Source organism: Oenanthe melanoleuca, chromosome 23 (genome assembly GCF_029582105.1).
Source record: "Oenanthe melanoleuca isolate GR-GAL-2019-014 chromosome 23, OMel1.0, whole genome shotgun sequence".
NCBI lineage: Eukaryota > Metazoa > Chordata > Aves > Passeriformes > Muscicapidae > Oenanthe > Oenanthe melanoleuca.
The window spans coordinates 6,163,676-6,176,602 of NC_079356.1; the positions used below are offsets into that span (position 1 = coordinate 6,163,676).

Below are 12,927 nucleotides of genomic sequence, written 5' to 3' on the forward strand. Positions count from 1 at the left end.
GCGCCCGGGGAATGGCAGGGAGCTGGAATGTGTTCCAGGGGCGGCCCCCCAAGATGGGGAGCAGCTCTTACGTGGCTCAAGCCAATCCTGTGTTCGTGGATTACTCACTAGACATCGGACCCCTTATTAACCCCTTGTCCAGATAATGTTGCTAGGGGGATGAGCCCAAGGTTTGGCATCGGTTACACCAAGCCACAAACTTCAATGAGCTCTGGGATTGGGGTAAACCACCCAGACCCCTGTCTGAGTGCCTCTGCACCCCACCTGAGCACCCAGCATGGTGTGGGAACCCCCTGCACCCTGTCTTAGTTCCCCTGCACTCCCTCAGAACCTCCCCAGCGCTGTCTGAGCCCCCCCTGTATCCTCTCTGGGCCCTCCTGGAGCTGGCTTTGTGCCGGCTCTGCCACACAGCTGGGCTGCAGCGGGATCCATCTCTCCAGAGCCTTTCTCCTCCTCCTCCTCCGGCTGGGGACCTGCTCCCCAGTGATGTCACCCATAACTTGTCACCTCCCGACTCATCCGGAGAGGGAAGGAAGCCTGGCTGACCCCGGCCTGGGGGGTGATCACAGATCCATCCAGCGCACCCACCCAAACGCTGCTGGAGGCGTTTTGGGGCTCATCCCGCACCTCCCACGGCCCGCAGCACCGCGTTGCTCCACCGCCCTCCGCGGGGCCCTGCCGGGACACGCTCTCCCCGCCGAGCGCCCTGGGGTGCCCGTCCCCCTCTCCTTCCCTCCTCCGGGGAGGGCCCCAACTTCTGCATTGGCTCCGCCGGGTTTCGCGGAAAAAGCTGAGCAGCTGAGCAGCTGGAGCCGGGCGAGCCGGGGCGGCCAGGATGGGCTTTCTCTGCTGGCTCACTGCCTCTGCACTCTACATCGCCGTCTGGGGTGAGTCTGACCCCGACCCTGGCACTTCCACCGCTGGGGACAGCCCGGGCATGGGAGGGAAATTTGGTACCCCACCAGATCTGCTCCCGCCGCGCTGTAGGGGAGGTTTCAGCCTGGGGAAGTGGATTTATTGCTTGTTGGGCCCCAAAATTCGCAGTTCCTCCAAGACACAGCTGGGATGGGTGGCAAAGAGGGCGGGGTGGGGGGGATGCTTGGGGGCTTGGTGGGGCTGGGGGCGTGAAAATAAGAATAATTTGCAGCTTTAACCCAAGGGATTTAACCCAACCAGGCAGGGCAGCCAAATGTAAGGGGACAGCGGGGGCAGGGCGGCCACGAGGGGTGGGCAGGGGCTGGGGCCCCCTTTCCATGAAGCCCAGCAGGGTTGGGAGGTGGCTGCACCCGTGGTTGCCCCCGCAAGCCTGGCGCTGTCTGTGGGTGCCTGGGGGCGGTGGATGATGGGTGCGGATAGCAAAGCCCGGGGGGCAGCTGTGGTCTGCTCATCCCCGCCTCCCGAGGGTTGGGGACAGGTCTGCCCCGGCTGTCCAGGGGTGGGGACAGATCTGCCTCCGGCTGTCCCGGGCTGGGGATTGGTCTGCCCCCGGCTGTCCCGGGCTGGGGATTGGTCTGTCCCGGCTGTCCCGGGATGGACACAGATCTGCCCCCGGCTGTCCCGGGCTGGGGACAGGTCTGCCCCCGGCTGTCCCAGGCTGGGCAGGCGCTGTCCGGGTCCGGGCAGGTGCTGCCGGTCGCCCCCGGCGAGGAGGAAGATGCTGAGGGAGGGAAGGGCTCGTTCCCAGCAGTTGTGTTGGCGTGGGGTTGCACAAGCTGGGAGCCCGGAGGGAGGTTGGGGAGGTCACCGGAACATGCCAGGCAGAACCTGTAAGGTCCCTGGCGCCCCTCAGCCATGCCCTGGGTGTTGGGGACAGCTTGGCTGGGTCCCACCTTGGAGACATTCAAAGCCAGGGCCACCAGTGCTGGGGGTGACACTGGGGCATCACCCCAACGGGAGCCGGGGTTCCCTGGCGGTGCAGCAGTGCAGGGCTTGCTCCAGTGTCACGGCAGGCTGTGGCATGGAGCTGACCCCGGGACGGTGTCAGTGCCTCCGTCCCTTAGATGTGCCTTTGGATGAGCTCACGAAGCTCTGTGGGCCAAGCAGGGACTCCCAGGCTGCAGGGAGGGGGAGCAGTGGCTTGGCAGCCTCCCATCCCCGTCTCAGCTTGGGGGACACTCACAGCCCTCCTCACCTGCCCCCTCTGCCTTTCAGGACAGGACCACAGCCTCTCCCGCTCACCCCCTCAGTTCGGCTCCATCTACCATGTCCGAGGTAACGGGACCCCGCAGCCCCTGGGAGGGATGTTCAGCACGGGCAGGGCCAGGCTGTCCCAGTGCCAAACTGGGGCAGTTCCCGCAGCCGAGTGCCTCTTCCTGACCCATCACCCATGGGTCACTGTCTCGGTCAGCTGTGGGTCTGCAGACTCTGGGGAGCTCAGGGAGCGATGCTGGGGTGCTGAGCCTTGTGGCTGACCTGTGTCCTGTGCCGGGGGCTCGCAGGGGTCATTAAGCTGCCCTACGCCGAGATCGAGGAGCCCTTCGAAGCCTGGTACAACCTGACGGGGAACAAGAGCCGGATCCAGTACTATGGAGGTAAGAGGTGGGCACCAGCGGCGCCCAGCCTGCACCAGCAGGACTCCCGTGCCTCAGTGTCCCTTCCCTGGCACAGGGCAGGTGATAACCTACCAGCTGGCAGCGGTGAAGCCCTACGGGATGAGGTACAAGATCACTCCGGAGACCACCGAGAAGGAGGTGAACGCCAGGAAGTGCTTCCAGCTGCCCGGCTCCAAGGAGGACGTGGTCACAGCTCAGAGCGTCTTCCCCAGCATGAGCGGCTTTAAGGTGGGACAGCTGAGCCTGGATCTGACCTCCCAAAGCATCTCCAGGCTGTGCCAGGGCTGCTGGGAGAATGCTTCTCTCTGTCCGAGGGCTGAAGGGCGCTGGGACCGGCCAGGACCTGTCCCCACACCCCAGGCTGTGGGGAGGGTCATTCCTGGCACCTTTCCCAGCTCCGGCAGCCGTGCTGGGACTTGTCACGTCCCACACAAACGCTGGCATTTCGGCGTGGTTTGGGCAAGTCTCTGCATGGCAGCTCAGCTCCTGGCGGCCCCAGCCTGCGTCAGGGCTGGGCACAGCGCGTGAGCAGCGGGAACAGCAGGCTGTCACCAGCTGGACACCTGCCTGCATGGCGAGGGCTTGGAAATGCAGGGAAACCCTGAAGTCTTCTCAGATTTATAGAGAAATGGCGCAACCAGCCCCCTGCTTTGGGTGCAGAGGGTGCTGTGCACAGTGCAGTGTCCCCAGGGCACCGCTGAGCCAGACAGGGGGGACAGCCCTGTGCTGCACCCCACATCCTTGCCCCAGTTTCCATCCCACACCTGGCTGTGTGCTTATGGCCATGGAGCCACTGGATCCGTCCGGTGAGCCTCGTGTGGGCACTGGGCTGGGCCAAGGGGCTGGGTGGGCAGCCTGTGGCCTGGGGGAGGCTGGGGTCCCCTCCCTGAGGCCGTGACCCCCCCAGTTCCTGCGGGAGGAGTACTACGAGGGCCGGTACTGTGCCGTGTGGCAGAACGTCACCCGCTGGGCGCAGAAGAAGAATGTCTACACGCTGTGGGTGACCAACTCTAGCTGCGGGGTGGCCCCCGTGCACTACGAGATGCGGGGCTACAACAGCCTGCTGGGCTCCCACTACGACAAGTACGAAATCGCCTACACCGACTTCGACAACAGCTACCCCCCGTCCGTGTTCGACCTCCCCGTGAACGGTGAGCGCGGGAGGGCCCCCCCAAATCCTGTCCGTGGGGCTCGGGCTGACCGCGTCCTCCCTCCGCTGCCCAGAGACCAAGTGCGGGGAGCTGCCGGGGAGCGCGGCGGAGCACCGAGTGCTGGCGAACCCCATGGAGGATCTGGTGGGGCAGCACCAGCCCTGGGCGCACCGGGCTTTCCAGGAGTACCGGCGGCAGATGGGGCGGCGCTACGGCTCGGTGCGGGAGCTGGAGCAGCGGCAGAGCATCTTCGTGCACAACATGAGGTACGGGCGGCTGGGTGACCGCTCTGCCGTGCTGCTGGCCCCGGGGAGGAGGGGGCAGTGCCACTGCTGCTGTCCCCACCGTGGTGCAGGTTCGTGCACTCGCGGAACCGCGCCGCGCTGTCCTACACGCTGTCGCTGAACCACCTGGCAGACCGCACCCCGCAAGAGCTGGCAGCGCTGCGGGGCCGCCGCCGCAGCGGGACCCCCAACCGCGGGCTGCCCTTCCCCAGCCAGCGCTACACCGGCATCATCCTGCCCGAGAGCCTCGACTGGCGCATGTACGGTACGTGCGGGCTCGAGGGAGCCGCGGGGCTTTGGGAGGAAGTGCTCCTCACCCTGAGTCCGGCAGAGCCACCCTGCTGCTCATCACAGCCTGCGGGGCTGTGCTGTCCCTCGGGCTGCACATCTGGGAGCTGGTGACAAATTGGAACAGGTGTACAGAGAGCCTGGGGCTGTCCCAGGCCAGACTGGACAGGGCTTGGAGCAATCTGGTCTAGTGGAAGGTGTCCCTGCCCACAGCGCAGGGTGGAACATGATGATATTTGAGGTCCCTTCCAACTGAAACCGTTCTGTGTTTCTATGATTAAAGACAGCTGGGTCAGCACTTGGCCCTGAATTCACTCTGGTGTCCCAGGGACAGAGGTGACACCTGAAGCAACATCTGGCTTCACCCTTGTCCCCATCAGCTGGGAGTGACACCTCAGAGCTTGCCCCTAGCCAAGGGCGGGGGTCCCACATTTGCTGGTGCATTCCCCCCTTCTTGGTTAGCACCAAGATCTGGCTGTGCTGCCTCTGAACCTCAACTCCTGCCTCAGTTTCCCTTCCACCTGCCTCCATCCCTCGGTGTCAGCCCAGGTTCTCCTCTCCCACTGTCCCCAGGTGCTGTCACCCCTGTGAAGGATCAGGCTGTCTGTGGGTCGTGCTGGAGCTTTGCTACAACAGGAGCCATGGAAGGTGCCCTCTTCCTCAAGGTGGGAGCAGGGCTGTGCCCCACACTGTGTGGACGGGCCCTGGAGGGTGCCGGTCCCCATGCTGCCCCGTGTCCCCCCGCAGACCGGCATGCTGACCCCCCTGTCCCAACAAGTGCTCATCGACTGCTCCTGGGGCTTTGGGAACTATGCCTGCGACGGGGGCGAGGAGTGGCGAGCATATGAGTGGATCAAAAAGCATGGGGGCATTGCCAGTACCGAGTCCTACGGCACCTACAAGGGACAGGTGAAGGTGACCCCTTGTCCCTGATGGCTCTCTCAACATCTTGGGGCTTTAAAGCCAAGGTGGGACCCAGCTGGATGCCCACAACAGGCTCTGGAGATGAGGGTGTCACCTTGTCCCCAAGGCTTCCGTGGTTCACTGTCAAAGCCAAGCCCCCGGGGTCATCCAGGTGGTTTTGTCACCATGTCCCTCAGTTTCTCTTCTTGTAAAACAAGGACAAGTGTTCTCCACCTGTGTGTGGGGCCATGAGTCACTGCATACCCGAGGGTACCCAGGGATGGAGCAAAGCCCCTGCTTCCAGCAGGGTCAGAGGCAGGATGCTCTCACAGCCCAAATTCCAGGTCCCTCCCTGCGCCCGCAGGGTCAGGCGGAGAGGCAGGGGTCCAGCGAGGGGTCCTGGGGCTCCTGATGACACTGTGTGTCCCCTGGGTGTGCAGAACGGCTTGTGCCACTACAACCAGTCTGAGATGCTGGCCAAGATCACGGGCTACATCAATGTCACCTCGGGCAACATCACAGCGCTCAAAGCTGCCATCTACAAGCACGGCCCCGTGGCTGTCAGCATCGACGCCTCGCACAAGAGCTTCTCCTTCTACTCCAACGGCATCTACTACGAGCCCAAGTGTGGTGAGATGAGCAGCACGAGGGGCACGGGAGCTCTGGGTGCCAAGGAGATGCCAGAGCACCTCAGTGCCCTCTTTTTGGGCAAGGGAGGGGTGGAGGGGCTGAACCCTGAAGTCCTCTGCAGCACTGAAGGTAGCCCTGGGAGCAGGGATGCTGTCCGCACTGGGATGTCCTCTGGACTGGGGTTACTGGACAGGGGTGCTCTCCAGGCAGGGAGGGCCCAGAAAGGAATGTTCTCTGGGCTGGGATGTCCTCTGTACTGGGTGCTCAGCAGCCAGAGACAGTCTCTGGGCAGGGGTGAGCCTGTGCCATGTCATTCCTGCAGACAACACCCCGGGGTCACTGGACCATGCGGTGCTGGCTGTGGGCTACGGAGTCCTGCAGGGAGAGACCTACTGGCTCATCAAGAACTCCTGGTCCACATACTGGGGCAATGATGGTTACATCCTCATGGCCATGAAGGACAACAACTGTGGTGTGGCCACCGAGGCCACCTACCCCATCCTGGCCTGAGCCACCCTGGCTCTGCAGGGAGAGCCCTGGGCAATATTCTCAGCACTCAGCCCTGGATCAGGCCCTTGGTGGAGCCATCAGGAAGCCAGGGACACAATGGGACAGGTCCATTCAGTGCTGGACACAGGGCAGGATAGGGACACAGTGTTGGCCTTGCCAATAAAGACTCTGGAAAAATACCAGATGGCTTCTACAGGAGGGATTCAATTGCTGCCCACACAGCTGTGCCCCCTGTGCCCCAGGGACACATCCTGTATAGATCCCTGTCCCCAGCCTGGTTTTCTCGGTCCTGTGGGACACGAGGGGCCTCCTGGGGAGGGGACAATCCCACCTGGCAGAGCCAGCTGGCTCTCACAGCCAGTCTGACACCCGGGGTGAGGGGAGCGGCTCTTCCAGCTCTGAGGTGGAGCACAAACAACCCCAGGGATTTCTGCTGAGATGAGAAATTCCTGGCATGGGGACTTGGGGAGGGGGAAAGCCTCCACCCTGTGCCCCACTGCCCGAGTGCCTGTTATGGCTGTGGGTGGGGTTTTGTCCCCGGGGTTTGCCAGTGCCACCAGCCGGGCACCTTCACTCTCTGGGGCTGCTCTCCTTTCACATCGTGGCTGTGCCTCGGCTGGGTGCTCCTAGTTTGGGCTCAAACCATCCTGGAGAGCAGGATCAGTGCACAGGGTTACTAAAGCAGGTGGGAAGTTCTCCCTGCCCTGATGCCGGCAGTCTCCCAGCCCTGCTGGAAGTGCCTCTGCAGGACTAGCAGCCCTGGCAGTGGTGGTGGTGGTCCCTGCGGCAGAGCAGCAGCACAGGGGCTCCAGCTCAGCCCTGCACCCCAAGGTGCAGCTGAATCCAGCCCAGTTCGTGCCCAGTGGGGCATGCAGCCAGCCCAGCAAGCCCTGGCTGGCTTTGTCTGGGGTTCCCTGTCACCTTGGGCTGGGGGCCAGCTGGACTCGTGACAAGCAGGAGGGGTGAAGGCCACTCAGCCAGGGTTGCTTCTCCCTGGCTGCAAACTGCTACAGGGTGGGGAGGACACAGGGACACCCCCAGCACCCATGCCCAAGCCCCTAGTCTGTTGGGCTCCAGGGGTGGCTCCCAGGGACAGCTGCTGGCACTGCCAGGCTCCCTTCCCAATTCCAGAGCCCATTTCGCAGCAGGCAGCTGGGAAGGGAAACCCAGAAGCAGGAAAATGTCTTGTGGTTGCATCTGCACAGGCTCTACCTTCCCCCAAAATGGGCTTTTGCTAACTGAGAAGTGATATCCCCCATAGCTACACCCCAATTTTGTACAGCAAGCCACTGGTAGCACCTGGGGAGCTGCACTTCCCTCCAGGTGACACAACTGGTCCCATCAGTGCTGGCAGGTCATCACACTCCCTTGTTTTCTTTCACTTGCTCACCTGCTTATTTGACAATTTGCTGATGGATGAAGGGGTCTTTAATCATTCCCAGTAGGGAGGCAGGCTGGAATTCGTGTCTGGGAGAGGAATGATCACTGCACAGGGATAATGTGGTTTATTCCGTGGGAGTCCAGGTCTCCAGATCTTTGATTGTCTTGACTGCAGTCAATAAAACATGCTTTGACTTTCAGGAGACCATGACTTTCAGGCTCCCTTTGGATAGGAGATGTCCTGAATTTGCTGCTGAGCCCAGAGGTGCCTTCGAGAGCTGGAGGTTTTGTATCCCCAGGAAGCATTTACTGAAATTCTGCACTCATGGCATTAGGGATACTGCAGTCCTGAGAGTGGGTAGTTTGGCTATCTGGGAACTTAAAAAATGATCTATTTATTATATTTGAAAAAAAGGAAAACAAGAAAGGGCATACCTGAAGGGAGGTTTGCTGCTTGCAGAGCCAGATGTAGGTTCTGGCTCCCAGCCTGGCTGAGCTGTGACCTCCACACTTCCCTGGACACCCAAAGCTCAGAGTGGCTCCAAGTTTTGCAGAGCAAAAGCACAGCCACTCTGAACCCTGCTATTTATTGGAAGCAAAGCTGGCCTGAAGCTCTGCATTTAAGGTTTCCTTTGGAAGAGGCACCTTGCAGGAAACTCCCCAAATCTGATACCTTGGTGGTGAAATATCAGCTGGTTGGTGCTCAATGGAGTGAGCACTGCTCAGAGTAGAAGATGGGAGGATTTGGGACCCACCTCCCATGTCCCTCCTTGAGAACCCCATCTCCTCAGTCTGTGGGGCGGTTGGGAAGTCTCCTGAGGTCAGGGTTGGTGGTAGCCCTCAGTGGCTGGCTTCCAGTCCTGCCCCCATCCTCTATTTGTCATGGTTTCCACTCCCTGAGGGCCGCCTCGTCCAGCTGCTCTTTTTTGGCATCTGCCAGCAGGAGGTTGGTGCTCAGGCACTCAAACTGGGCACAGGTGACACCTGCCTGCTCACTGAGCCCTTTTGAGGCTGTCCAGGCCAGTGGTGGCTCATGCTGGAGATGGGAGCCTGCTCAGCCTCCCAGGCTTCCCTGAACCTCCAAACAGCTCCTCAGTCCTGCCTGATGCCCTCCTTTAAGAATTGCTCCATGCAGATGCTCACCAAACGGCTGCCAGCCATCACCAGCCAGGTGAGTGCCTGTAAGTGTGGCTTCCACCCTAACAATATCCTGGTTTATGCTGAGATGGAGATGCTGACACTGCTCATGACCCGTGCTGAAGGTGGGGACACCGTGCTCTCCAGCAGGGGTGTGGAGGCTGCAGGACAGGGCGGTCACATCTCATTCTTCACTGAAAGGGTGGTCAGGCATTGGAAGGGACTGTCCAGGGAGGTGGAGGAGTTCCCATCCCTGGAGGAGTCCAAGGAGTGACTGGACATGGCACTGGTCTGTGTGACAAGCTGGGGATCAGTCAAAGAGGGGACTTGATGATCTCAGGTCTTTTGCAGCTTCAGTGATTCTGAGATTCTGTGACTGGAGCCCCTCAGCACAGCGATGGCAGCAATTACCCTGGCTTTGGGAGCTGCTGAGATAAGCCGGCACAGGGATGATCCTTTCTCCTCCTGCCCTGGGGTGGGCAACCTTGGAGCGATCTCAGCTCCTTGCTGGGCTCCAACCCACCCAGCCAGGGCCAGCAGGACATGGGGAACGAGGCAAGACAGAGGTCACCACCACAAACAGCTCCTGGGAGGAGCTCTGTTTGCAGAGAAACAGCTCCTCTGTGGGTGAGAGCATCCAGATCCGTGGGATCAATCTGTCCACACATCCAGAAACTCAGGGTGGGCTGAGTTTGCCAAGCTAAATCATTCTCCGAGGAAGGGTGGCTGAGATTTCATCTGGGTTTGGTTTCTGGCCCTGCCCTCGGCTGTCCTGGATACAGCATTTCCCCCGAGCAGCTGCACTCCAGCACAGACCTCTGTTCAGCAATGCCAGGTGGCCACAAAATGTGCTCCAGCCCAAAGTCTGGCTGCCTTTCCCTGCTGGATGAATTATCTGTGAAAACCTCTCACGGCTCGCACAAAACAAGGTAATTATTCAGCAGGCGGGGGATAGGCAGAGCCAGAATATGGAATTATTATCTGTTAGTGATTTCCAGAGAACCACAGACGGTGTCAAGGAACAGCAGCTAAATCAAACCTGCTTTGGCAGCCTTGTGGCTCCCAAATGTTCCAGGCCATCCAGAGGGGCTGAAGGAGAGCTCTCAGCAGTGCCCCTGTGCTGGGGAAGGGGCTCCTGGGGCTCTCAGTCTCCCCAGGACAAAGCCAGCTGGTCCATGAAGGGGAAGGATATGCCTTACATAAAACCCTGAGGTTTTAGGATGGCAAAGACCATGATCCAGGGGAGGCTTTTGCTGTTTCACACAGTAACCAGAGGCTTTTGGGGCACAAATAGATGTCCCTGCCCATGGCAGGGCACTACAGCAAGATAACCTTTATGATTCCTTCCAACCCAACCCATTCCCCAGCAAACGGGTGCATCTGATAGATCTGAATAGCCTCCTCAACTCTGAAGGCTTGGAACTGCTTTGCTGCCAGTGCAGCTCTGCTGGAAAATCACCGAGGCAGCAGCTTTCCAAGCGTTTCTTCTCACACTTCCTTCAGTAGCAGCTTTGCAAACTCTCTTCCTCAGCCAAATGCTTCTCCCTTGGCACCCGTGACTGCTCTGGCAGGTTTGTTGTTCAGATTCTCAAACCAAGCCATTCTTTTTCCTTCAGCCCCAGGTATTTGCTGCTCCATACCCCCCATACCCTGACTTTTAGGTTTCAATTGACAGGGTAAGTGGGAATGGATTCAAACTAAAAAAGGATAGGGTTAGATTTTGTGTTAGGAAAAGATTCTTCTCTGTGAGGGTGGTGAGGCCCTGGCACAGGAGCCCAGAGCAGCTGTGGCTGCCCCTGGATCCCTGGCAGTGTCCCAGGCCAGGCTGGACATTGGGGTTGGAGCACCTGGGACAGTGGGAGGTGTCCCTACCATGGCAGGGATGGGATGGGGTGGGGTTTAAGGTCCCTTCCCACCCAAACCATCTCAGGATTCCACGATTTACTGTAACCGAGTGCAGGCAGCGCTGCCCCTCTCCAGCTGTGCTCTCAAACCCCAAAACCCGAGCGTCCCCAGCCCTCCACCTCCTCATCTCACAAACCCTTCTCTGGAGCCTTGCACAGGAGGGTTTGTTCCCAGCCTGCCCTACCCAGCTCTGCCTCCTGTTCCCACTGACGGACATTTCCCAATCGCAGCCCAGCATCCCGTACAGTGCAACTAATGCCATGAAATTAAGTATTTCTCCTACACACAGCACATTTGCCCGGTGATTAAAACGAGTCCCCGAGGTAGCCAAGCACAGCAGAATTCTGGTTCATTATGCACACCCACGCAGCCAAGCTAAAAACCCAAGACACTCCCCCAGCCCTTCTTGGGAAAGCCTGAGTAGTTCAGATTTCAGCTCCACCACTTGCACCAGCCAGGACTGGGAATACTCTGTCATCTGGTGTAGGAAAAAAGAGAAGAAGTTTCCCAAAGATTTCAAGGTATCCCTTAAGGTCTGAGGAAGAGGGAAAGGTGTAGGAGCACAGGAATGTTGAGCAAATGGAGCAGATCACAGAACTGTGAGTAGTTACTGCCTTTTGCTCATTCCATCTTGGATTTAGAATGAACTTTTAACACCAAAATGTCTTAATTTCCCCCACTTCTCAAAGCACCTGTTCTGTGTCACATTGTACAAAATGACAACTACTTAATGAAGAGAACAATTATTGCATATGTGCAGTGTATGATCTGTCCTTGCTGCAGCAGCCTGAGTCCAACCTCATTCCCAAAATGAAACGGGGCCAGATCTTTTCCATATTCCCTGCTGGAGCTGCTCCCAAGCTGCGCTGTAAGCACAGGGAGCTGCAGTTTGCTCTGACCCCATTAGGGGCCGATCCACCCGTGAAATCAGCCCTGCCTGTGCCTGGACTTGTGGAGGAGCAGCTGCAGCTGCTGCAGTCAGAGCAAAGGGGAAGCACGTTCACACAGAGGTTTTCCTTTCCCTGCAGACACAACCTCCTGCCTCATTCTCTTCCTCTCCAGCCACAATATTCCCACTGCCCCTGCCCTGCTGGTGTCTCCAGCCCTCGCTCGAGCAGGCGGCTCTGCTCCTTCTCACCTCCATTCTCAAGGTGGAAACACCTCCTCCTCCTCCTCCCTAAATTCCTCTGCTCTCCTCCTTCCTTCCTCCAGTCCTGACCGTCCTCCATGCACCTCCACAGAGACCTTCCCTCCTGCAGCAGCTCATCTCCCCAGCCCAGCCCTAGCCCAGCCTCCCACCCTGCTCCCCAGCCACAATCCAGCTCCCCTGCCCCGTCCCAGGCCAGCCAGGGCTCTCCCTCTCACCTTATCCAGCTTCAGCCCTGCCACCACCCCCTTCACCCTCCCTCAGCAACCTCCTCAACCCAGCTCAGCCCCTTCTAACCCGGCCTGGCCTGGCCCAGCCCAGCCCAGCTCAGCCCAGCCCCTTCTAACCCCGGCCTGGCCCAGCCCAGCCCAGCTCAGGCTCTTCTAACCCTGGCCCGGCCCGGCCCAGCCCAGCCCAGCTCAGCTCAGCCCCTTCTAACCCCGGCCTGGCCCAACCCAGCCCAGCTCAGCCCCTTCTAACCCCGGCCTGGCCCAGCCCAGCCCAGCTCAGCCCCTTCTAACCCCGGCCTGGCCCAGCCCAGCCCAGCCCAGCTCAGCCCCTTCTAACCTGGCCTGGCCCAACCCAGCTCAGCTCAGCCCCTTCTAACCCCGGCCTGGCCTTGCCCAGTCCAGCTCAGCCCCTTCTAACCCCGGCCTGGCCCAGCCCAGCCCAGCCCAGCTCAGCTCCTTCTCCTGGGCCAGCCCTGATTTGCTCAGCTCAGTCCCTTCTAACGCCAGCACTGTCCTGGCTCAGCTCAGCCTCGATCCACTTTAGCCCAGCCTATGTCCAGCCCCTTCCCCTGCCCATGTCCAGCCCCTTTCCCCAGGCCCCGCCCCTTTCTCCACACGAGATCTCGCGAGATATTCCCCGTGAGTCGCGTCACGCGGGGCTGATAGGCTGACGTCACCGTGCGCCCCGTGACGCTAACGCTTCCGCGGCGTGGCGCCCCGCCCCCTGAATGACTGCACAGTGACCAATGAGACTCTGCAGGGGCGTGAGTGACGCGGCTCGCGGCCAATGGTTAGATGGCGGGGGCGGGG

The 12,927-nt window shown here is 60.1% G+C and overlaps 1 protein-coding gene across 1 annotated transcript; it reads left to right on the forward strand.

Moving 5' to 3' along the window:
• The first annotated feature begins 561 nt into the window (after positions 1-561).
• Positions 562-6,497, forward strand: LOC130262180 (digestive cysteine proteinase 1-like). The gene is made up of 11 exons (XM_056509037.1): positions 562-887; positions 2,152-2,211; positions 2,439-2,531; positions 2,608-2,780; positions 3,460-3,703; positions 3,777-3,969; positions 4,059-4,252; positions 4,849-4,940; positions 5,023-5,184; positions 5,619-5,808; positions 6,131-6,497. Exons 1-11 carry the CDS (start codon positions 836-838, stop codon positions 6,316-6,318), a joined length of 1,641 nt encoding a protein of 546 aa, XP_056365012.1. The 5' UTR covers positions 562-835; the 3' UTR covers positions 6,319-6,497.
• Positions 6,498-12,927: the final 6,430 nt, after the last annotated feature.

Coding starts and splice junctions, on each gene's coding strand:
- LOC130262180 (XM_056509037.1), top strand. CDS start 836: ATGGGCTTTCTCTGCTGGCTCACTGCCTCTGCACTCTACATCGCCGTC. Junction 2,212..2,438: donor CTCCATCTACCATGTCCGAG/GTAACGGGACCC, acceptor GGGGGCTCGCAG/GGGTCATTAAGCTGCCCTAC. Junction 5,809..6,130: donor CTACTACGAGCCCAAGTGTG/GTGAGATGAGCA, acceptor TCATTCCTGCAG/ACAACACCCCGGGGTCACTG.